General features: G+C 35.5%; 1 protein-coding gene across 3 annotated transcripts in view; it reads left to right on the plus strand.

Annotated features, from left to right (window-relative positions):
• Graf (GTPase regulator associated with FAK) overlaps positions 1–24,451 on the plus strand; it is a 329,103-nt gene that overhangs the window by 62,818 nt on the left and 241,834 nt on the right. For all 3 annotated transcript variants that reach the window (XM_081739156.1, XM_081739155.1, XM_081739157.1), the window contains exon 2: positions 15,055–15,212. In XM_081739156.1, the coding sequence (XP_081595282.1) occupies positions 15,055–15,212 (158 nt within the window). The remainder of the gene's footprint in view (positions 1–15,054; positions 15,213–24,451) is intronic.

A 24,451-nucleotide genomic window follows, 5' to 3' on the forward strand; every position in this document is an offset into this window, starting at 1 on the left:
TAATTTAGTTTTCTAACAAACAACCCATCCTCCGCAGGATTTGTGCTTGGAGTAAATTACAAGCAGAGTTATATTCTTATTATAACAGCAATTACTGAATGAAATTCTGCACAGCAATGTGCGTATAACTAAACCAACAGAAATTCAAGTGAAGTATTTGAACATTTCTTAATTTCTAATAATAATGGAGGTTAAACACACTATACACTATTCTGAGATCCAAATTCACAAATTCAAAACTTGGGTATTTTTTGATCACTATCATTTCCATAATAATGAACAGTTCTCACATCATAAGTTAGCAGAAATACTCTGACAAATACAATACAACTCATAGAAAAGAGCAGTGACTAGTCTACAAGGAGCAAATGACATTTTAACTAAACAGTTTTCAAGATACATCTCTATCTCCAATATGGGTAGGTAATAATGATTAGTGTCTACGGCATAACAACACAATTAACTCTAGACACCCGCCAGGGATTTTAACAAAACGGTAGACTCTTATGTTCGGGGCTCTGGTGACCCCCCTAATTATCACAGAGTCATGAGTTATACACCATTGGAAAGCTTATAGACCACAAATTCCAACGAGGTAACATTCGTGAAATTCCCGCCGTATTCGTAAAAAAAGAACAGACATAAAAAATCATTAAAAATATGAAAATATTGACTTTGCGGGGCCCTGGCAACTCTTGAAGTCTCCCTACGCTGACAAAATGATGCTAATGTGTAGGCCACATACTTGTGACAATAATATAAGAAATGGTAGCCATTGCTGTCATTGCGTAATGAGTTCGTTTTATGTAGGAAATATTTTTTAAAAAATATATATACGCAGAAAAACATTCATTGAATTAGACATTCTCTCCTCTCCCCCATTATAGTATCACGTCCATATGCAAATCATTTTTGCTGGACACATCATGTATACGAACAAGAATTATGCTTCTAGATTACTTCAATGAAATATATCTTGTATTATATGGGACCGTCCCAAAAATAAATGTAAATTAACCAAATTTGACCCCTCTTCCTCTATAAACAACAAGTACACATACAGGTTACTATCATGTAAGGGACTACTTCATTGCTTCACATACCAAATTTTACGGATGTACCACAAAGGGGGGAGAAATACCCTCCAAAACCTGATGAAAAATTAAAAAAAAAAAAAAAAACTTTATCCTCCCTCTCTCAACCGTACATACGTACCCCCTATATACATAAAATGCAACTGACGGAAAGTTTTATCCCTGAAAAATACTTTGGTACCAAATCATCGTTCTAGCTTAATTAAGGACTGAGCTATTGATGTTTGTTGTAAAAATAAATGTAATTTACGTAAAAAAAAAAAAAAACTCCAAACATTGGCTAACTTTGCCCCCTTCCTGCTACCCCATATAAGCAAGAAGTACAAATTCACGATATTACCATGTAGTGGCCTACTTCATTACTTCACGTAACAATTTTTATGAATCTATCCCCCAAGAGGGGGATTGGCCCCCTAAAAACTGTTGAAAAACAAAACAAACAAACAAACAAAAAAAAACACGATATTTACCTTCCTCCCACATACATAAAATGCACATCAGCAAAGCGGCATCTTTCAGGAATGAATTGGTACCAAAACCATCTTCCAGCTTAAATTGAGGTTTAAGACTGAGCCATTGAGGTTTAAAGCCTTGATTGAACGTAACACAAAGAAACTAAACTACATATTCTGTAAACGGAGATCGGGATAATCCCGATTTCTTTCTCCGGAATTGAACATTTGGGCGGATCGAGATTAGGGAAGTTCCCGAAATTTGATCTAGCGGTTGAATATAGATGACAAACAATACCTAAGAGTGTAAAAATGTACTATATATGCCTATTTAGATTATCGTTTTAAACAAAATAAACATTTTAAACATGTTTTTTTTGTTTAAAACAAAGTACTTTGTTTTAAACGTTAAAAACGTTTTAAACAAAAAATACATGTTTTAAACATAAAAAACGTTCTTTTTGATTTTTTTAAAAAAATCATGTTTTTTTTTAACCCTGCTCGTCAAAGTACTTCCCAGATATTTGAAATGAGGAAAAGACTGAAAAAGCTAGAGAAAAAGACTGTTCGTTTCATTTTTTTTTTCCTTTTCTTTCTTCTCGTGAACCGTACTATATCTAACAGCCAACAACTATTAGTGAGCATCTCACTGCGCAACATGACATTGAATCTCTCCTCATTGTTGCTACTTTCTAAGTGATATGCTGTTTAGAACATTAGAATTATATTCGGAGTTAGTGCGCTGACTAATCATTTATCTAGGTGAACATAAGCTTCTCGATTAAAGTAAGGTGACCAGGTGTTTCATTTTAGCCGAGACTTTTTTTTTTTTTTTTTTGTCCTTGCCCGATTTTGTTTGAACCTCAAACGGGACCGCCTAAATGTCCAGTATTTAAGCAAATATGAACAAAGTGTCCCGGAATTATTATTTAAAATATAAATGATGAGAACAAATTGTACATTCTTTCGTTAACATTTGTATACGTATAGAGCTATTTTGGTACCAATGCTTATTGAGAATTTTTAGACCGTGCCTGGAACTGGTAATTGTTGCGTATTAGTTAAGAAACACCTTTTTTCACCTTGAGTATTTTGTAACTTGAAAATATTGCTGGCGTCCAAAATGCAATCTGGGAATTTTACACCTTTTTCCATTAGCGGTTCGTATGCATCCCCTTTTTGCAAATTAAGATTCTAGCCACCTTGAACTAAAGTCCTTTGGCAGGCTGTAACACTATGGAGATTTTAGTTCTAGTTGACATCGACTTTAATATATTGGGAAAGAGTATTAAAAAGGTCATTTGTGCTGTGTTACGACGTGCATTTCTACAAATGTTCCTTTCTTCTGACTGTCAACACGAATATGTATATGTGCTGCGAACAGATTTTTTAAATATTATTGTTAGACACTTAAAATAATCTTTATTTACCTTTAGTCATCATGAATAAGGTAACTTACTTATTTCCTAATACCTCTTGAGCCACTGGGGAGAATTTTGTATGCCTAATCCTGTGACAAAATGCAAAGTCAGAAACTCTTTTGTATGAGATGAATATATTAAATTACTGATTTGAAAGCTCATCTTAATCTTCGCTTTGAAGTGGGGAAGTAGTCGTAGTAAAAAATGTATTTCTTTAGTGTATGCATAGATATACACATAATATGTTATCAGGAAAAAGAATTGATAAAACCTAGTAGGAAAGATTATGTCTACTCAATTCTTCTATTTGTTGCTATACATAAGAACATACAAGAAAAATAGTGGAGGCAAATATATATATATATATATATATATATATATATATATATATATATATATAGTACCGATTTAGTATGTGCTCTATTAGCTCAGTTTCAATTTTAACTATTGCCTGCCAGATGTTTTTCCAGATACAAACAAGTTGCAACGCTGATATTTAGTGCACGGCTACTTCATGCGTTCGCAACGCGTTTTTATGGCTCCTGCGTACGTTTGGAATATGCTGACTGTGTATTTAAATGTGGATGGCTAATCACAATGCGCTGCAAACGAGAAAGCAATAAAAATGCATAGAATATGTCGGTTCAAGCGTATTTTTTGCGTTTCGGAACAATAGATCATCTGCTGTTTCGGAATCAGTAAAAGATGTCTAAAGGAAGGAAAAAAGGATAAAACGCGTTGCCAAATCAGGGGATTTGACAAGAAACAGCTGCTTGGAAGTTGCTTTGTGCAGAGTGTTGAAACTCTGCTATTATAAAGTATGTGCATGCATAACAAAAAAAAATTCACAAAATACAACTAAGTTCCGAAAATTTAACTAATCACTCAAAAAAATCTATGTAACACAATAGGGTTATTTCTCGCGATTCGCATGAATAAGTATGGCAGTAAGGCCTGGAAACCCTGACTGGCTCTCAGTATGATTTATAATAGTGCTGCCGAATTTTTGAGACATTTGCGGTTTTCGGTTTTTGAAATGCGGTTTTCGAAACTGAAACCGCGAAAGCGGTTTTCAAAACCGACATTTCGGTTTTATGAAATTTCACTTTCTTTTCAAAAACCGGTTTTCGGTTTCGATTTCGACAGCACTAATTTATAACTCTGGCGAAAGTAAAATTACCGAGTATCCACCTAGGTCGCGTTCGTTGCGGGAGGTAACGCATCCTTGTGTAAGCGATAGCCTTATAAGCAAGCGCTGAACTCCAGGCGGGGGGAAAAATCGCACATTCCATGCTGGAAACTACCTACAGAATATATAATGAAGAATTTCTTTTATACTGACATCACACCTTTCGTGTGGCAAAGCAGGCTGATATGAGTTTTCAGCCTTGTCCATGTGAGCATTTCTTTGGCTTTACTATGGCTATTCGTTACGTTACTGTATGTGCATCATAAATGGAAGATTCGCTTCGTTGCTATGCTTGTCATAAAACTCTTATCAGAGAAGAAGTTAGTATCAAAGAAATTTCTCCGCAGTATAGTCATTTGTTCTTTCTCCACCCCGACTTGTATAATTAACACATTTCTTTTCGTTCCAATTGACACTTCCTTTCTGATTGAAAGTTGTAACTTAATGATAGACCTATCATCAGGTAGAACTACTTTTCAGTATAACACATGCCAAAAATCTCAGAAAAAAATATATCTTAGTTATGGAAATACAAAGCTTCAGACAGCACAAAAATCCGCAGAAACAAGCTGTTTTGGCGTGACGTCATATATCGGTTACCCTTTCTGAGTCGTATTGAAAGCTTCAGGAAATAATTTCATATTACAGTTTCTTTCCGTAAACTACAAATAAATTTAGTAGAATACGGACAGGAAAAATGACAAAATAAATATAATACTTATATAAAAAATAACATGTTGAGACCTATTCTCCTGGTTTAAAATACATTAAAAGTCATTTGTGTAATGGTCTATCGTTGCAGATATTTTAGGTGCATATAAGTAGGATTACTTTATTATTGTATTAGACCGAAAACATTAGGAGTCTTACTACTGCCTACTCGAAAAGTGGAAGGATGAGACAGAAAACCTGACGTTGGCGAAAGACGGTGGTGACAGGCAAACAAAAATGTCGATAGTGTAGTTAATGATTTTGTAGACATAATACTCATGAATCCTTGATTATTCCTACATTGCTCCTACCTCGTAACCCCTCACCCTTCTTTGCTCAACTTTTTCGTTCTGCATCTTCTGTGATTGTTAAATCACGCTTCTGCGTCTTACTTCCTCTAGTTGGAAATGACTCATACAAGAGTATATGGACGCCTTTGGTGCATGTGATCTCGGGTTTGATTCTCGAAGGGAGAGCCTTGAAATTTGACGCATTGCGGTGGTCTGTAAGTCTACGTCTCACATAGTCTCGGTTCTTTTATACAAGGTTTTCTCAACTTATTTCATATAACGACCCCCTTTCTCAATTCATTTCATATAACGATCACATCCTCTTACCAGTGACTCCATAAATGATTTCCGGTTTGTAATGAGCTTTCTGATTATTGGTGCACATCACTTACAGTTGTATGAGTTGTAGCTTACATTTCAAGTTTTTAATTAAAGTGCAGGTTTTTATTTTTCATTTCAATTTCTCTTGTATTTCAGAATTCAGTTTTTCGCCAGTTTCATTGCTGTTTCATTTCAATTATTTTTTTTAAAACGATTATTTAGTAGTTTAAAATTGTGTTTTAATATTGTTTGCCATATTTCTCAATAAACCGTTAAACCGACTAAGGTGTAAAACCTAGGCTTTTCTTTTTTTTCTTTTTTTTTAGTTAAGATTTTTTAACGGACTTTGTAATAGATACTGATAAAATCCTTGTGTAAAAATTAGGAAGTGGACGAAGGTTGGAGAGATACACAGAACCAAAAGTTACCCTTAAAATATATAGAAAGAAAGAGAGAGAGAGAGAGACAGACAGACAAAAGTCACCAAGTCGGACCCCCTTCTTATTTTTGGACTGTATCTGTAATTAGGGATGCGCACGAGACAAGATTTGTGGCTGTCTCGTCTCGAAAATGTGCTGTAAAACTGATGTCTCGACTCGTCTCGTGCGCATCCCTATCTCTAATTATTATGATGCTTTTTATTTGCATTTCATTGGAATAATATCTTTGGTATTCTGTCAAACATTAGACATTCATCAGTTCAGCATTCAGCTCATAAGATTTTGCTAAGGAATTATTTAATGAAAAGTGACGAAAATGGCGTTTAATGAAAAGGTCTCCGAAGTCGGACCCTCCGTAATAACTGACATGAAAGTCACAAATAAAGTATTAAAATAGCACAAAACTTTATTTTACAAATGTGATATACATCTCTGAACAATAGAAAAAAAACACGATACACTAAATCAAATGAAAAACTAAAACAAGAAACGAAATCAAACCTTATTAATCGTCCCTTTTACGACATAAATTATAAATGTATATCTGACGGTCATTTCCCGCGCACGCATCGTGTATTCACATACCACACAGTGCCCATTGTATCCAAATTCATTCCTACAATCCATAGATAACTTCTCCCCACAAAACAAGCAATTAGCATAATAGTCGTTTGGCACTCCTGCTTATGTCGCTGTTTCCGCTAGAAATGAACGAAATGTGACCACTCTCTGAACTGTCGTCTTTCCCATCACGAATTGTGCAAGTAAGATCTATAGGTCACTTGCTACATTCTCGTGCTCGTAGTGCGTTGTCTTCAGAAGTGTTGTTCTCTTGAGCGAAGGTTTCTGTACCTTTCCCTTTGAGCTCGCCACAGATTGAAGTACATCATGTTTCTATGGAGAGGATGTTATGACAAAGGATAATTTTACCTTATGAAACAATGTGTACGATGGATTTAGTAATAGGCTGCAATCCTTCGTTGACAATAAGGAATGTCTTGTACAGCGGGGGACACTTCTAAATGGTACACCTTAGCCGTAAATCTCCATATGGCTGTACCATTTAGAAGTGTCCCCCGCTGTACAAAGAAATGAGGAGTCCCCCTTCGGATATGATAAGGGGTCCGACTTAGGCAACCTTGTTGTTTGTATTTCACCCGACATTTAACCAGTTTCAACTGTATGTGCTACTGAACAAACAGCACAGTTACAAAGAATAGTACTTCCAAAAGATTAAACTGTAAAAGTCTGTCTACTAACCTCCTGAAACTTTTCCAAATGACGGGTTTTTGCACGGACGTCAAAACTTCCCTCCACACCAAAACAAAGAATGCCTCAACTTTGCGGGTGTTAATTGCTGTTTGTTACTTCATCCTTCATAACGTAACGATTACGTCTTTGTCTTTTCGTTCCTATCCATTCCAACAGGCAGAGCCACTAGTCTTACGAAATAAACGGGGGGTCCGACTTAAGGGACGGGTCCGATTATGGTGACTTTCCTCTCTCTCTCTCTCTCTCTCTCTATATATATATATATATATATATATATATATATATATATATATATATATATATATATATACAGGGCTGGATTTAGGAAGTGCACGTGCATCCCCCCCCCTTCGTCGAAAATATACATTATCTAAAATGAGAAACTAGCATTGCAAATAGCAACGCTTTCCGAAACTTTTTGCCGTCATGTTTCCATTTGGGGCTTAAAAGAGGAGTTTTGCAAAAGCAAGTTTAAGTCGATTTTCTGAAGGTTGAAGGAAAAGGATTCACCAAGCAAAACAATATAACATTTGTCAAGTAGGGAAGAAAACAACCCAGGAAGAGAGAACAATTTTTCCTGCATATCACTTGCGACCCTCTTTAAAATACGCCTCCGGCCCCCCTCTCCGTTCTATATATCAGTCTTGTCAGGTGTAAAGAATATTGTTACATGTCACTTTGAAGATTTTCAATGAGACTGCTTTTTTGGTAGCTATGGTGCACCCCTCAGAAAATCCTGTATCCGACCCTGTATATATATATATATATATATATATATATATATATATATATATATATATATATATATGGATCAAAGCAAAATATAGAACACCAGCGAAATCAATCCCTGATTATGTGAAATTTCTGTGAAATATTACATCTGTTCATCGATGTTTTTTCTGTGGGCGGGCACAAGCAGACTAGTCCTTTTACCGAAGCTTATTTGGTGTAATATTCGAAACGAAATTGATAGGAGGAACATTTTTTGCCCTTGAAGTTTGTTTTTCAATATTGACGGTCACAGCAATTGTCTTGAAATGAAAAGAAGAGAGAGAGAAACAAACTCTTATAAGACTGTTGAAAGGAACAAACAACATTCCAACGTATTCGCACGTATTACTTACCCTGTTTTCTGTTTTTTCCAATCTTTTCAATCATTCGGAGCACGTTTCGTACATTCTTCGCTCTCGTGCCTTACGTGACCTTGCCACAGAGTTAACTTCCTTCCTTCCCTTCCCGGTTTCCGTCTCTGTAGCTAAAAGATTCCTCCGTGAATTACAGTTCTGGAGATGCAACCGGGGTTTTAAAAGCCTCTGAAGAAAGGACCTATTTGCAGTCAGGTCGTCAATATATTTATTCTGCTTCTACAGTAGCTCTCTTCATATAAATTCAGAATACAACAGCAAAATACAGCTATAAAGGTCACTCGTCAAGAAACTACAATGGGAAGAATTTACAGGCGTTGTTACAACAAATATATTCGTTAATAATACAGTACAAAGCATCATCAACGTTATTACTCACTACGAGTTGCTGTGTTGTGCTACAGATAAGACAGATACACGACGTTATTTGGACATGGTTGTATAGACTTGTCAGATTTCTGAAGCTCCAAATCAGAACATTGTTAATGCCAATACGAGTATTTTATGAAACATTTTGGTGGTATATTCTCGACAAGACACATGCACAAAGAAATTTTATAGTGCACCTTTTTCAAAATTGTAATGTAAGATTTATTGTTACAGACCACTAAGAATTCACACAAGCTTACACAACATAAATATTACATTGTTAGGGTCGTCAAGTCTAGGAGGCTTAGGTGGGCAGGTCATGTAGCTAGAATGGAGGAAAGTAGAAACGCTTTCAAAGTGTTGACTGGTAGACCCATAGGAAAACGACCATTAGGAAGACCTAGGCGCAGATGGGAGGATAATATTAAGATGGATCTCGCAGAGATAGGAATGCAAAGTAGAAACTGGATCCAATTAGCTAAGGGTAGAAGTCAGTGGAGAGCTTTTGTGAACGCGGCACTGAACCTCCGGGTTCCATAGGCCATAGAGTTAGTTAGTTGGTTAAATTTTGGTGTTCTAATTTCTCAAGCAGTTCAGTTTCTCTGAAACTCATCTCTGCTTAAATATATACATACAAAAACTAATTTTTAGCAAGACAGAAGTTAACAACTAACTACAGCATCCACAAAACGAAGAGAAAAGGAAGAAATACTACACATTATTCAGGCTTATATCAAAAAACACTTAGTATTCTTTATTTTATCAAAGAATTCAGTGCAAGTTTTTGCAAAGTTCATGTTGCAGAGCATTAGTTCTCTTACTATTGACTCTTCCATTAAACTCCTTTATCTGTTTATGATTTGTCCATCAAAGAAATATTCTTTCTGCTGGAACAGACGTTCCAGGAAGACAGTATATGTATTCCATGATTAGGCTCAGGTCAGGCTTTTAAACTATCTGAAAAGATGAGCCCAGCTTTTTTCAGATGTCTTTTCAGACATTTTTCTCCGTCTGACCGGAACTAAACACAAAACTGACTGAGACGCGGGAACGACTCCACAAAACCGGGACGTCTGGAAATCCTATAGTTATAACAGTGTTGAAGTATGTAGTTTAAGACTTCCAAACTATGCTATACAGAATTTGGAAAGTCGTGTAGAATAACTAGGGTAATTCGTCGCTCTATGTGTCGTCAGGTGGCAGAACAAAAGCGCCAATAGATACCAGAAAACATATTATTATTATTATTATTATTATTATTATTGATTGATTGATTGATTAAACGTTTCAGAATAGGTTCCATCTCCTCCCTTAAGTTAATTTTTAGAGAGTTTGATTTACCAGAGCTCGTTTATATACTTATATCTACCCTGTCTGTCCGGGAGATCTATTTGAATCTACAGAGGATATTGAGATCTACTTGATGGATCACCATCAGTTTTAGCCAGAATGTATAGAGTCACACAAAGTTCGTTGATGGAAATGATATTCAAATCTGAAGCGATAGAAATAAGCCACTTCCAAGTGTCATAGAAAATAAATAAATAAAAACGGTCATGGACAGCGAGACGGAGTTATCCATTAAGCGTCCCAACAATAGATTTCATCACCCTAATCATCTCTCTACTAAACTGGAAGTTGTAGAAATCCTTTTTGTTATTATTGTTGTTGTTAATTGTCAACTCGTTAAGTAACATCAAATGTGATTATAGTACATCCTTATATAGTTTTCTTGAGTACAGGAGGCGCGGCATCGACTCTTGGTGGGGCATGTAGTTCAGATCCTGCAAGTTTGTAGTTTGACGTCTCCTGCAGCCTTGATACTGCAAGGGATGTTAAATCGCATACGGACAAACGGATATGAAGAATCGACTCTACTACTAGCAGATACACAAGAATGGATAGGAGTATATACAGTGGACTCTTTTTAATTCGAAGTCCTAGGGGACACGAAAAATCTTCGAATTATCCGAAATTCGAATTATCCAACAACATTCATTTTCACATATATAACAACAAACAAACCAAAGTACTGTGCATCAAAAACATATTTATATGGTGTAGACTTTACCTTTAAAGCAGTTTATTATTTGCGTGATCGAATACCGCAAACTAACAAACGACACTGACTCCACATAATTCAAACTACGTGTACAATGGAAAATATATTTACGTACAACATTACAACATACATTACAGTGAATAGCCCAAACAATTAAACACCAGTAACAATTTAAATATTCTATTCTCACTTTTAAGAAGTCGTAAACCTCATTTGCTTAAATTTGATTGCTTTTGTACGTTCAATTAATCTTGAATTTCATGTATTGCGTGGAATATGATATTAATAACATTTGGTTGACTTTATCAATAATTCATCTTAAATTTTCAACCAATTCTGAAACCAAATTAGATTGGCACACATTCCCTATCTTTACTTCTTCCCGAACTCACCTTCATCTTTATCATTACGTAGATTTTTTTAAAATTTATCTTTTGTATTACTCTTCCCTATGGCTGCATCTGGATAACTGAAAACACGTTAAAACTCTGTTTCCCTGTTTACATCTGTCCAACATTAAAAAATTTCAACTGTATTTACTTCGAATTATCCAAAACATAGGTTCAAAAGTTCAATTTATCCACGATTTTTTACTATTGTTTTCAGTACAGTTTTCGTGGGGAATGGACATCTGTTCGAATTATCCAATATTTCAAATTATCCAAGTTCGAATTAACGAGACTCCACTGTATATGGTCATAAAAATCGATTTTAGCATTGGTAGTCCTTAATAATCCTGAAGTGTCTAGTAAACAGGACAGTACTATAGTCGAGGTTATACGATGGTATACACCGCCCATCCTCTGCTTAATCTTAGTCATTACAATCAGCCCCGTATTTATACAGAGTGTTCAAAAAGTCTATACACCTGAATCGTGGCAAGTCAAAGTCGCATTCAAAGTCACATGAAATAAAATTTTATGCGAAGGTTTGCAACACTGCTATATTATCGCCTTGCGTGAAGTTCCCTTCTTAGATTCCAGTCGGCAAAGTGACGTTGAAGTGATTGATAGATCTAGTTAGCGGTCTCTGAAACAATGGTGTTAACTTTGGAACAACAAATATTCCTGGTTGAACATGTGTTCCGTGAACAAGGTGAGCACAAACAGACAGTCAAAGATCAAGTTTGCAGCTAGGTTTCCGGATACACCTGTTCCGAATCGTCACACTGTAAGGGCACTGATCGATAAATTTAGAGACATTGGAACGATAATGGACTATGATCGAAGTGGTAGACTGTCAGTGCTCGATGAAGAAAAAATGCTACACATATCGGATGCAATGCAACGTAGCCCCCATAAACCACTTCGAAAACTTGCCCAGGAAGAAGCAATAACTGTTGGTACGGCACAAAAGGCGGTTCGTAAGAAACTGCGTCTTATCCCGTATAAGGTGAGAGCGGTGCAGCAGTAACTTCCTCCCGACAGTGTAAAACGAGTGCAGTATTGTGAATGGTTTACACGGTTTGTTATGGACAAGTCTGACGATGTTTTGGATATATATATTAACTTATGAGGCCTGGTTCCATTTATCAGGTTACGTCAATGCCACACGCTACAAGAACTCGAAACAGCTATTCGAGATTTTGCTCATAGCATTCCACATGAATTACTTGTGAGAGTATTTGAGAACAAGAATTAACGTGTGCAAGTATGTTTGGAGGCTCATGGGGGACATTTCCAACATTTGCTGTGAAAATGTGTGTATATGCTACTCCCTGTACATAGTGCTTTTATGCCATAAAATATAATAAATTTTGAGTAAAATAATTTTCTCGTTGCTTTGAATATGTGACAATTCAGGTGTATAGAGACTTTTTGAACGCTCTGTATATTGTGCGCTTATGTGCTCTAAATAATTTGCCAACCCCCACACAAACTTATGTCTCAAACAAGGAAACAAGCCATAATTTTGCGAACATACCAGCTCTTGCAGGTATTACAAGTTACAACAGTTACTACGTAATTTTAAATGGGCTAATTCTCTCAATGATGATTATGATGTATTCTGCCCGAAGGTCCCTGGGCAAGGTAAACCCATGGTAGTTTGCCATTGCCTTCCATAGAATGATAATGACGTACTAAGGACGGGACTTAACTTGAGATCCGAACCACTTGTGTTTCCACCGGGAATCGAACCCTGGGCTTTCTGATTACAAGGCAACGAGCTTAAACCACCCATTCATTGGAGAAGCATTCTTTCAATACTAGCATGTAATTTATTCATGTAGTTGTTAATTTACTGTCCGGAGAAAATGCATTCTATTCTTATTCAACCGTTATGCCATTTTTATTTCATAATTTCACTTGAATTATGATTGAATTTCTTAAATATTTACTCTTATCAATGTAATAGTAAAATATGGAATTTTTTAAAAAACTAAGCAGTGTTTTTGACATTGTTTATTTGGAACTTATCTCATAATTAAAGATTATATTGCGTTTAGTAAAAAATAAATTTATAAAACTTTACATTTACATTACTTAATACAATAAAGTGTCTGTCTGTCCGTCTGTAGCGCTTTTCAACTCGAGAACCATAATACATAGAAACATGAAATTTTAATATGTTTTAAAGCTCTCAGAGAAATGACCCAAAGGTCACACCTGAGCTGAGATATGGGGGTGCAAAGTCCCCATAAGAATAACAGGGAGCATTTTTAAAATAATCGAAAACGACCAATATTAGAGTTGAATATATAGTGTTTGGTGTCGTTGAGATGAATAGTGACAGTTTTAACCAATTCAACTTCAATGTCATACTCCACTACCCAGGGAGGGGGCGAGATTTTAAAAGTAATCGAAAACGACATATATTAGTGTAGAATTGATAGTTTTCGAGGTCACTGAGTATCAGTTTTTATTATGTTCAAGTTCATCCTCACTCCTAGGGGTGGGAGTGGAAGAGGATGACTTTAAAAATAATCAGACAAGGTAGCAGGTTATTAACTATTGTAATTAGAGCGAATTAAGCACATTAACATACTGTATCGCGCTTGCGCGCGACTCTGCAGGTTGCTAGTTTTAAATATTACTTTATTGTGAATTTTACAAAAAAATTCCAAAATTTTGCCGCCCCTTAAATTTTACCACCCTGTGCTCGAGCACAGAATAGCACTTGCCTAAATACGGGCCTGATTACGGTATACCTGCTACTAGGACCGTACATCGCCTGCATCAAGGCGTATACGATAGTATTGTTTCGTTTGCATTTCTTTACTTATTTATTTAACCAGTCCATGACTCCAGTGATGAAATGAGTATTTCACGCTCATTTCTATTCTATTCTTAGCTGCTGTGCAGTTATATCAATCATACAAAAAAGTTTTCTCTCACAATTTGGTGATCACAAAGGAAAATATTAGTTTAACCAAACGTCCCTGTATACTCTTTAGGCTAAGGGAGACTGATGATTAAGGTAAGTGAATGATAATGGAAGAATTGGTGGAATTAGTAGAAAATGGGAGGAAACGGGAGTACCCCGAGAAACCCAAGGACACGATGTTATCCACCACAATCTTGCTTGGCCGGGGATCGACCCAGTAAGCCTATGCACCAGAGGTAAGCAGTCTACCACTGAGCCACGGTGCTTCCCCGCGATCACAAAGGAGATTAGGTAGATATGTTTCGAGTTTAGCTTTGTTTCAGATCGAGGCTGCATGAGACGTTGACCTACAGGTTAACATAGAATCCGAACCAGGTGAGCTCGTGCAGAGAATGGAACCCCGATCTCCCGTGCCAAGACGAATGTGCTAACCATATAGCCACAAGGGATCACAAAAGAGAATGAGAGGCTGATAAAGAAAATCGATGGATCACTTAAGCTCTGTCTTTCCAAGTTCGTGTTGTTTTGATCAGTGAATATGTCTACGAGAGCTTGCGTGATTTTCTCTGTTCTCGCAGTGATTTGGTTCCTTCTGGGTACCTACAACCATTTATGTTATAAATGGAGTGGTTTATCCAAGGAGTATTATGTCTTGTCTACTGACATATGTCTTTTATGTCAATTATTTACGTTCACAAAACAGCGTATATGTTGTGAAAATTTTTAGAACTACAGCAGTGCTAATAAACTTTCTGGTCTTGAGGGGTCCTGTTTTGTACCTTATTCAACAGGATTTAATCTGTGAGCACAGGAACAGTGAGATTCCGGAGGAGCCTATATATATATATATATATATATATATATATATATAAAATAGTGTAGAGAGAGTTATATGAATCATTTTTAAGCTTTATACGTTACTTATGTAAAGTTGTCTAATTGTAATTATTTTTATTCTTTTCAGATTTATCTCGCGCGCAACGGACACTTGCAAATAGTCTACAGAATTTTAAATTCGAATGCATCGGCACCACCCAGACGGACGACGAGATCGTTATTTCGGGATCTTTGCGTGAATTCGGCAAACTGATTGCGGGTATCGAAGATGAACGTGACAGAATGGTAAGTTATATTGAGAAGAAAAAAATATTCGTAGTTAGTAGTTCTTATGGATAGATATAGTATCACTTGGTTGTCATGCACGAAAGAAACTTTCAGAAATTCCTGAGAGTTACAAAGTGTATGTATATTCCTTTTTGCGTGCTCAAAATCGTGTTTCATAGTTTCAGGAAGTATTTCAAGCTGAAATTTGAGTTTTGTTTTAGAAATCAGGCCATTATTAGGATCAAAGATTAAAGAGATTAGGAGGTTGTTATTTGTATCATAAAATGTGAAAAATATTATAAGGATTGGAAATTTAATGGTAATTTTAATAACTTTTTATGTACAACTGATTCAGAGGAGATACGTAGGTGAGATTTCTTCTACTGTCCTTCGATGTAGTCACCAACGTTGGCTTGCAACCTGTTGCTAGCGATGAGGAAATTATAATATACCTGTAGCAGTGGTTGTTATGTTCATGGTTCGAATGGGCCAGTTTGTTGCCTGAAGAATGTTGTGAGCAACTCGAAAAAGAATTGCACGAAGTAGATCCTTGATATTAGAAACTAAATCAAAATGACAGAGGTATAAGTGTGCGAAATATGATGGATATTAGGGACTTCCTGGCCCCATCGAATGAGTGAAGGTTACGTCGTGTGTGCTAGTGTCATGCAAAATGATGAAGTGATTCTACGGATAGTATTGCATCTTCTTTCGCCTTGTTAATCGCAGGTTACGTTCCAAAGATGAACAGTAGGACGGTAGGCGTTAAAATAAGAACGACCATAGTTGTATACAGTGGCCACCACAACCTTGACATTATTGGGTTTGGGGACGAAGTTCTGATTCGTAATGACTCGTAGTGACACATAATGGCGCCATTCGTTCAATTGTTTAAGTTTTGGGTCGAATGATCAGCGTAAGGAAGACTGTTCTTCGCTCCCAGAGCGTTCGTATCGGAATCATTTCTGTGTTGCGTTCAAATGTTGCGAAAATAACTTCGATACAAGTTTTTTTTTTTCTTTGTTCATACCAAAGATTTTATGGACCTGTATGATTCTGCCCTCCTTTCCCCAAAATAAAGAGTTCATTTCATCCTGGGACGGTGTGTATTGAGAAATAGTTCGTTTGGAACCTAAAAACGTAGCAAATGCTGGTGAAATTTCAAGTGACTGAGTGTAAAAGTTAAGAGTAACACAGTAAGATATAAGCAGCATCGAAATTAGGTTAATTCCCCTTTTAAAAGAAAAGCTAGACTTTTGCGTGATACTTCTCCACCCTTTGCAGTTTTCCCCCCTTCCTTCATTCAAGAAAAGACGAAGAAATATCTTATAGTAGTAACTGGTGGATTTCTCTATATTAATGCGGATATCCGCATCCGCGATGTAAGTTATTGCTGATTTTATATGTCTTTTCATTAACGTAACATGTGAGTGTTGTGCCTAAGATTTAGACCAAGTCGTATGCAATTTCTCATTAGGATTATTCGAAATTATTTTGAATTAACGAATAGTAAAATAGCTTTGTGTGTACATCGTCTCGAGTTCGATCTCCGATCTGGACACTTGGGTTCGAATTCTACGATAAACTAAAAGTTAAAAAAAAAAAAAGTTGATAGTGCTGCAAGAGCATTGCCAGAACTAACTTAAAAAGAATTATTTTTTTTAACTTATATAGACTTTATACCAATTATTCTATGTATCTTATTATTATACTCGTGGCGTATTTAGGGGAGTGGCTTCCGGGCTTAAGCCCCTCCCGAAATCTTACTTAGTATAGTAAAGTAAATGAAATATCTTGCAGAATTTTCACATTTCCAGGCAAAGCCCCCCCCGAAAGTTAGCAAAGCCCCTCCCGAAACAAAATCGTAAATACGGCACTGCTTGTAATATATATATCCATTTATATTTTATAATTTCCTTGAGTATTAACTTTTTTTTCACATGCTTTGTTTAAGAGTTTTGTTAAAACTTTTTACGATATGTTGTTTTTCGAAGACATGCTCAAAATTGAAAAATTCTCAAAATATTGCCCCTCTATGACTTACGGTTCCCGAGATATGGCTCTTTAAATCTTCCAAATCGGAAATTTTTTGGCCAAAATCTCAGGAACGGTTAGAGTGACGCGAAAAATTCCATCCCATCTTTGTGATAGTTTTTGATGCTATATCGAATGGATTGCTCACAATTGAAAAATTGGCAAATAAGAGACAAACACATACACAGAAAGAGAGAGACAGACAGAGAATTCTGTAACGAACATTTCAAATTCGTTGAAAAAAAAATCACTTCTTTAGGAGTACGCGTCTTAGCTACTTACTATATAGGTTTCAAACAGAGAGCTTACGTCTGTGAGACTCATATATTAATTTTACCGTACAAGAGGACATACACGATAATTTTCTTGAGAGTTTTATTTTATATTATTTAGAACTTAATTAAGCATGGAATAATGTAATTTTCTTGTTAAGTTACTCGTGATTAAAAATGTGTGTATAAACGAACGAACACTGTAACATCCACATTCACAAAATTATTTCATATGAATGTTTTATGTAATATTCATATGAATGTAAAAATAACAGTTCATGATTTCACTAATATAAGTAAAAGTAAGGAAAAGTATTAATTGTGTAAGATATTTAACATACTTGACCGTTATGTTGCTTAAAATTACTTCGTGTTATGGCAGACAGTAATACGGTCACGCACCTTATGTAAGAGATACTAAATTGAGTGAGTAACAACATAAAAATGATTTCGTATTTGTGTAAGAATTGCATTTTATTCGTTTGGTCAGAGTATTCCTAAGATGAAGTAATGCATATAGTGTAGCCAGATTTGTGAAGTGAATATAAGATAAGCTGAAATTAGACGATACAGGGTATTACACTAATGTGCCTAGTACTGCACAAGATATTCTGAAAATAGATAGTTCAGGATATTACACTTTAGTGCTCTTAGTACTGTACAAGATAATCTGAGACAGTACAGGATTTACACTGTGGTGCTTAGTACTTCGTGATTCGGGTCCCACGTTAAGCTGTAGGTCCACGTCTCGTATAGCCTCGCTGCTGAAAGGGACACTAAAATCGAATCGAAGATAATCAGAAAATAGATAGTACACGATATTACACTGTAGTGCACTTACTGTACAGAATCATCTCAAAATAGATAGTACACGATATTACACTGTAGTGCACTTACTGTACAGAATCATCTCAAAATAGATAGTACACAATATTACACTGTAGTGCACTTACTGTACAGAATCATCTCAAGCTAGATAGTAGACGATATTACACTGTAGTGCACTTACTGTACAGAATCATCTCAAAATAGATAGTACACGATATTACACTGTAGTGCACTTACTGTACAGAATCATCTCAAAATAGATAGTAGACGATATTACACTGTAGTGCACTTATTGTACAGAATCATCTCAAAATAGATAGTACACGATATTACACTGTAGTGCACTTACTGTACAGAATCATCTCAAAATAGATAGTACACGATATTACACTGTAGTGCACTTATTGTACAGAATCATCTCAAGCTAGATAGTACACGATATTACACTGTAATGCACTTACTGTACAGAATCATCTCAAAATAGATAGTACACGATATTACACTGTAATGCACTTACTGTACAGAATCATCTCAAAATAGATAGTACACAATATTACACTGTAGTGCACTTACTGTACAGAATCATCTCAAGCTAGATAGTACACGATATTACACTGTAATGCACTTACTGTACAGAATCATCTCAAAATAGATAGTACATGATATTACACTGTAGTGCACTTAGAACTGTACGAGATAATCTGAAAATAGATAGTACAGGATATTACACTTTAGTGCGCTTAGATAATCTGAAAATAGGCAGCACAAGATATGACATTGTAGTCTGGTTAGTACCGTGCAAGATAATTTTTCGTCTTACTCGAATGTGAAGAAGTTTTAGAGGAAATATCACGAACTTAGAATAGACAACATTAATCCAGACCTATTCTCTGAGTCACTAAGGCAAAATAGTTGGTTGCTGGATTTGTAGTTTGTCTCTTTCAGTATTGATGTAATACAAGACGGTTATCCGAACCACGTGATCTCTCACCAAGAATCGAACCCGTTTATCCCCCGCTGAATTAGTCTATATGTGCGCTAACTATATAGACACGAAGGAGCTCATATTATGATCCAAATACTGTATCTACTTATGTTGCGTTATTTTTATTTATTTATTTATTTTTTTTAGCACTTTTAACTCCTTACGCGTGTAATTTTTGGAAAATTTTCTTGTAGGAGTGGCGTTGCCCGTAATATTACGCATGACGTTTTCTAGGCACTGGGGTATTATTATTATTATTATTATTGTGCGTTGATAAACGTCACCCAAAATAGTATTAAATTACTCAGGGGTAACGCCACTTTCAAACAACACACGTTTCTTCAGAATTAAAAGAAAGTTTTAAAATTGCCCCCCCCCCATCCAAAAAAATACTGAGGCAACCTTTTGTTTCGAAATTACGCAGCTGATACAAGATAGGGGGCGCATGTATTTACGGGTTACCCACGTAAGGGGTTATATATATATATATATATATATATATATATATATATATATATATATATATATATATATATATATATATATATATATATATATATATATATATATATTTATTATAAAATCAGTATTGTGGCCACGCTGACCCAACGATAGAGCGCTCACCTCTGGCGCGTGAAGTTCCTAGTTCGATCGCAGATCCCACTAATTAGGCTATGTTGTGAACCAACACCGAGCGCGTGGGTTTTCTCGGGGTTCTCCCACTTTCATCATTCCATCGTATCCTTTTCATAACCACCGCCACCCTTAGCCTCAGTGCACAATCATGGGACGCTGGACAAAAAAAAAAAAAAAAAAAAAAAAGTGCTGTATGCAATTTCTGTATTGAAAACTTTTTCGAATAATACGCGCCGGAAATGATAAAGTAAATGCAGGTACCCACAAAACGGTTTGCGCAAAAATATTCTACCAAATTAAGCATGTTTACGCAAAATATATTTGTTACTCCAAAGAACTTCAAATTAATAATGTACCGTAAAACGGGGCTACTTTGACAGGTTTTGGACTAGTTTAGATGTGTACACGGGACACTTTCTGCAACCAATGAATGGTACTATTCTCATCATAACAATAGGTATCTAGGCTATCACATCCACTACTAAACCTAAGTTTCTACAAGTAAGTTTTGGCGGGAAGAAATTAAGAAATATCGTTCAAAGTATCCCCGGGGGTGGGGCTACTTTGACATCTTATGTATTTGCTGCATAAGGTCAAAGTTACTAAACGTATGGAGTTATTTCGACATGGAATTTATGTAAAGTGTATAAAACACTGTTTTGGTTATGTGTAAGGTACGGTATGTTGTATACTTGATAAGCACGAAATCTTTATTTTGTTGTGGTACATCATAATACACCACTATACAAGTTTTTCTAAAGCTTTACTTTTAACATCTTTTACTTTGAACATACACGGTGCTTTACCTTACATTGTTACTTTATTTTTTACTCTACTTTATTTTTTTTACTTTACTTTTAACATAATTACATACCGTATGTACCGGTATGTTATCTTTACATGTAACGATGGAAAGAAAACCTTAGTCGTCAACATCTCAGTCATAACAAGCATATTGAGGTTTTTTTTGATCCACCATTACAAAACCCATACACCCATTTTTTGCACAGGACACATTGAATCCACTGTTTATACCGTCAGAGTGCGAATTCGATTATTTATTTTGGAGGGGAATAAACAGTGGTGGATCTAGAAGTCCTTATATTATATATTGGGGGACAGGAAGGATATTAAGAGGAGGTAGAAATACAATGGGAGAAATCCCTCATCCCCTCCGGCAATTTGCACCGTAGACACCATACCAGCCTTTATCTATGAAAGTATATGCGACAATTCTCACAGGAAGCACGAATTGCTCATCTGTCAAAGTAGCCCCACTCTATGTCAAAGTAACCCTAAATGTCAAAGTAGCCCCGTTTTACGGTATCCACTAGAAACATTTCACAAAACATAGGACGATGCTACAATTACAAATTTGTTAAAACATCATTTTTTCTGTATATGAATACGCTTCAGTGCTCTTTTATGCAGCAGAAGCGTTTCAATTGATTGCTTTATAAATTTCTCCGTGCCTTGAGTGATCGTTGTATCCAAATTACTAGAGCCTGAAAAGATAATACAATATTATTCGTTCATCCGACAAGAACACATGTGCTTCGGATCCCACGTTAAGCTATAGGACCACGTCCCATATAGCTCAGCTGCTGAAAGGAACACTGACTAAACTCAAAATAAGTCAAGAAATGTTCAATGATTGTTGTTTCGAATGTCAATCTAATGAAAAGAAAAATGGAATATCTGACAACCACAAAAAAAGTAATAAAATAATAAAACTGACACCATAATTGGATCGGAGTAATGTAGGTAGAATTACATCTGTTACTGTATAGTACCATTATAGTGGGCGTGTTGAAGTCCTGCATTTTGGATTCAGGTCCAAATTCTTAATAGGAAAAGGTCGTGTGACAACGTTTATGGATAACTTTTCTCCATAAATACAGATGTGGCGTTGTTTCAAACTTATTTATAATCATTTAATAATTACTAGCTTCACAGTATCTGTTTATTACGTACAGTTGTGTTTCCAAAGCTACACGGTAACTTGGCCTCATATACTGTGAATGCACTCAGAATTTGAAATCTCTTGGGGCACCAGTTAATATTGTTCAATTGAGGTAATTTTTCTCATGAGTTACTTTGGTCTGACATTAAACCATTCTAGATGGTGAGACTTTAAAAAAAAAATCTCGTAAGTCACAAATAAGGAAGACTGATGTTCACGAGTGATTGTTCAACGTGTAGTTCCAAACTATAACTGAAAATAATCTCTAATTTTAACTTATATAACTCTCATGCGGCTGATCAACTAAGCTATTCTTTGACTCTGGAACTTAGTTTTTGTATTAATTAACACGTTAAAAACATATTATTAAGTAACGATACTCTAAAAAAAAACATGTTTAAAATATTTTCTGTATAACTGAATATTATTGGGCATCCATTTATTCATTTATTGAATTAAATTCTGTTACGAACACCTCAAAATTTTATTCGTGCTCAATTGGAACGCGGAGAAAAAGTTCTTCAGTTCACTTTTGAATAAAATGAAGCAAGTTGTTGGCTAAAATCTGATTAGAGGGTTCAATGTAGCAGCGTATCGTATCTGTTAGTACCATGCTGCAACTGGAGAAGAGTATTACATAACCACATTCCTTAGGTGTCTCTTAAACATTTTAGCCGTCACGATATAGCTCTATTTAGCGTCTCTTTTAAATACTCGTATTAGCCGAGAATATACTTTTTCTTTCGTTCTTTCAGAGGGGAGGCACAAATTTCATAGCAGCCTCCTCATTCACATGTTATATTTGCATAAGAGGTAATTATACATGTCTTGTACACACTACATTCACGTAAGATGCTGTTTCGTTTGCTGCAATTAGTAATACAAAGAGCATAGGGAAACTTCGTACATGATTAACTGCGATTTCTTGTCACTTTAGGATCGAAAATTAGGGTCTTGCCCATACTCGACTCATTCAACACTTTTTAATAATAGCTTTGGTTGGATAATGTTTTTCAGCAAATGTTTTTCATATGCTGCACTTTTAATAGTTGTAGCCTCATTACTTCCTCAATTTTCATAGCAGTGCGGAACCGAGTATCAGATCCCAGACGTGAGATGTACAGCGAACTTTTTTTTTCAACTGTTGTAATAAATTTAATCATTTAAATATAAAATGCATATTTTAGTTAATGATTGATATCTTTTAAAAAATACACTTTTCTTCGTATTTCGTACTCTGTATGTGTATGTATGTATATTATTATTATTATTATTATTATTATTATTATTATTATTATTATTATTATTATTATTATTATTATTATTAAAGTATTCTGCCTTTTGGCAAGTCCTGGAACTAATGAGGGTTTTTCTTCGTAATTTTCAGTTTGAGCCTGGAAATATTTCTTCCATATTTCTCGATTTTCAGCTTCCTCTTTTAACTTCCAATATTTTCTTCTATTTTTCAAATAATCGATCACTTGTGTTCTTCCTATTCATCGTTTTTCTTCCATCTTTCCTTCTATGGTGGTATGAAGAAGCAAATTTCTTCGCAGGATGTATCTAACCAATTAGTCTTCCTACGAGGAATGCTGACTAGAAGCATCCTCTTCTCTCCTACCCATTTTAAAACATCTTCGTTTGTTACCCTCTGTATCCATTTTTCTTCTCTAACTTCCATCATGTCCAAGTCTCTGAACCATAAAGTCCAATTATTCGCATACGTTAACTATTTCGTTTGAAACTGTTGAAAAGGAAAGTTGAACTTTGAAAGTAATAACAAACGCAATACAAAACGAATTTATGCTAGTATTCCTCTCGTTTAGGCTCGAAAAATCCCGCACGCCAGGTGGCTATGGAGACTCGAAATTCGAGTCTGGCACCAATGTAATATAGATTCAAAATATGTTGGCCCATGTATCAAATTTTACTTGTATTATTGTGGTGTCTAGTTCGAAGAACTAGCGCCTAGGTCAGAAGAAAAATTGTCGAGCATTGTCATTCATGATGCTCGTTCGGCAACCTAACCATCTGTACTAGTAGTCTGCCTCTGTACCTTTCTTCAACTCCAAATTACCGTGGTGACCACAAATGCATTTTCTTTGTGGAAATATACTAAAATAATAAAGACACTGTATAATACGAGTTCTTATATGATTAAGATACGATTAGTTGTAACAATGGTGTGTGATGATGAATTGCTAATATGGAGTAAATGATAGAAACGATGTAAAGAATATAGTAGGATACGATTTTTTTAAGTTATTATTATTATTATTATTGTTCAGAAAGAGCTATATTTGTAGCCGTAGTTTAATAACATAAAGAAAATTCATTACATTTTTAATATTGTGACGACAAACTGTCAAAGTGTACATTTAAGAGTGTATTCTATCCTAGAAGAGTAGTTCTTATTAAGCAGCACATTTTTGCGTTGTTTGAAGCGTTGTAAGAACTAAGAAACCTTTTTAGATTTTTGATATGCGCTATATTGAAGACTAAAGCCTGTGACAAACATCTTGGCATTTTAGCTAAACGA

Source organism: Thermobia domestica, chromosome 14 (assembly GCF_964235325.1).
Source record: "Thermobia domestica chromosome 14, izTheDome1.hap1.1, whole genome shotgun sequence".
Classification (NCBI taxonomy): Eukaryota; Metazoa; Arthropoda; class Insecta; order Zygentoma; family Lepismatidae; genus Thermobia; species Thermobia domestica.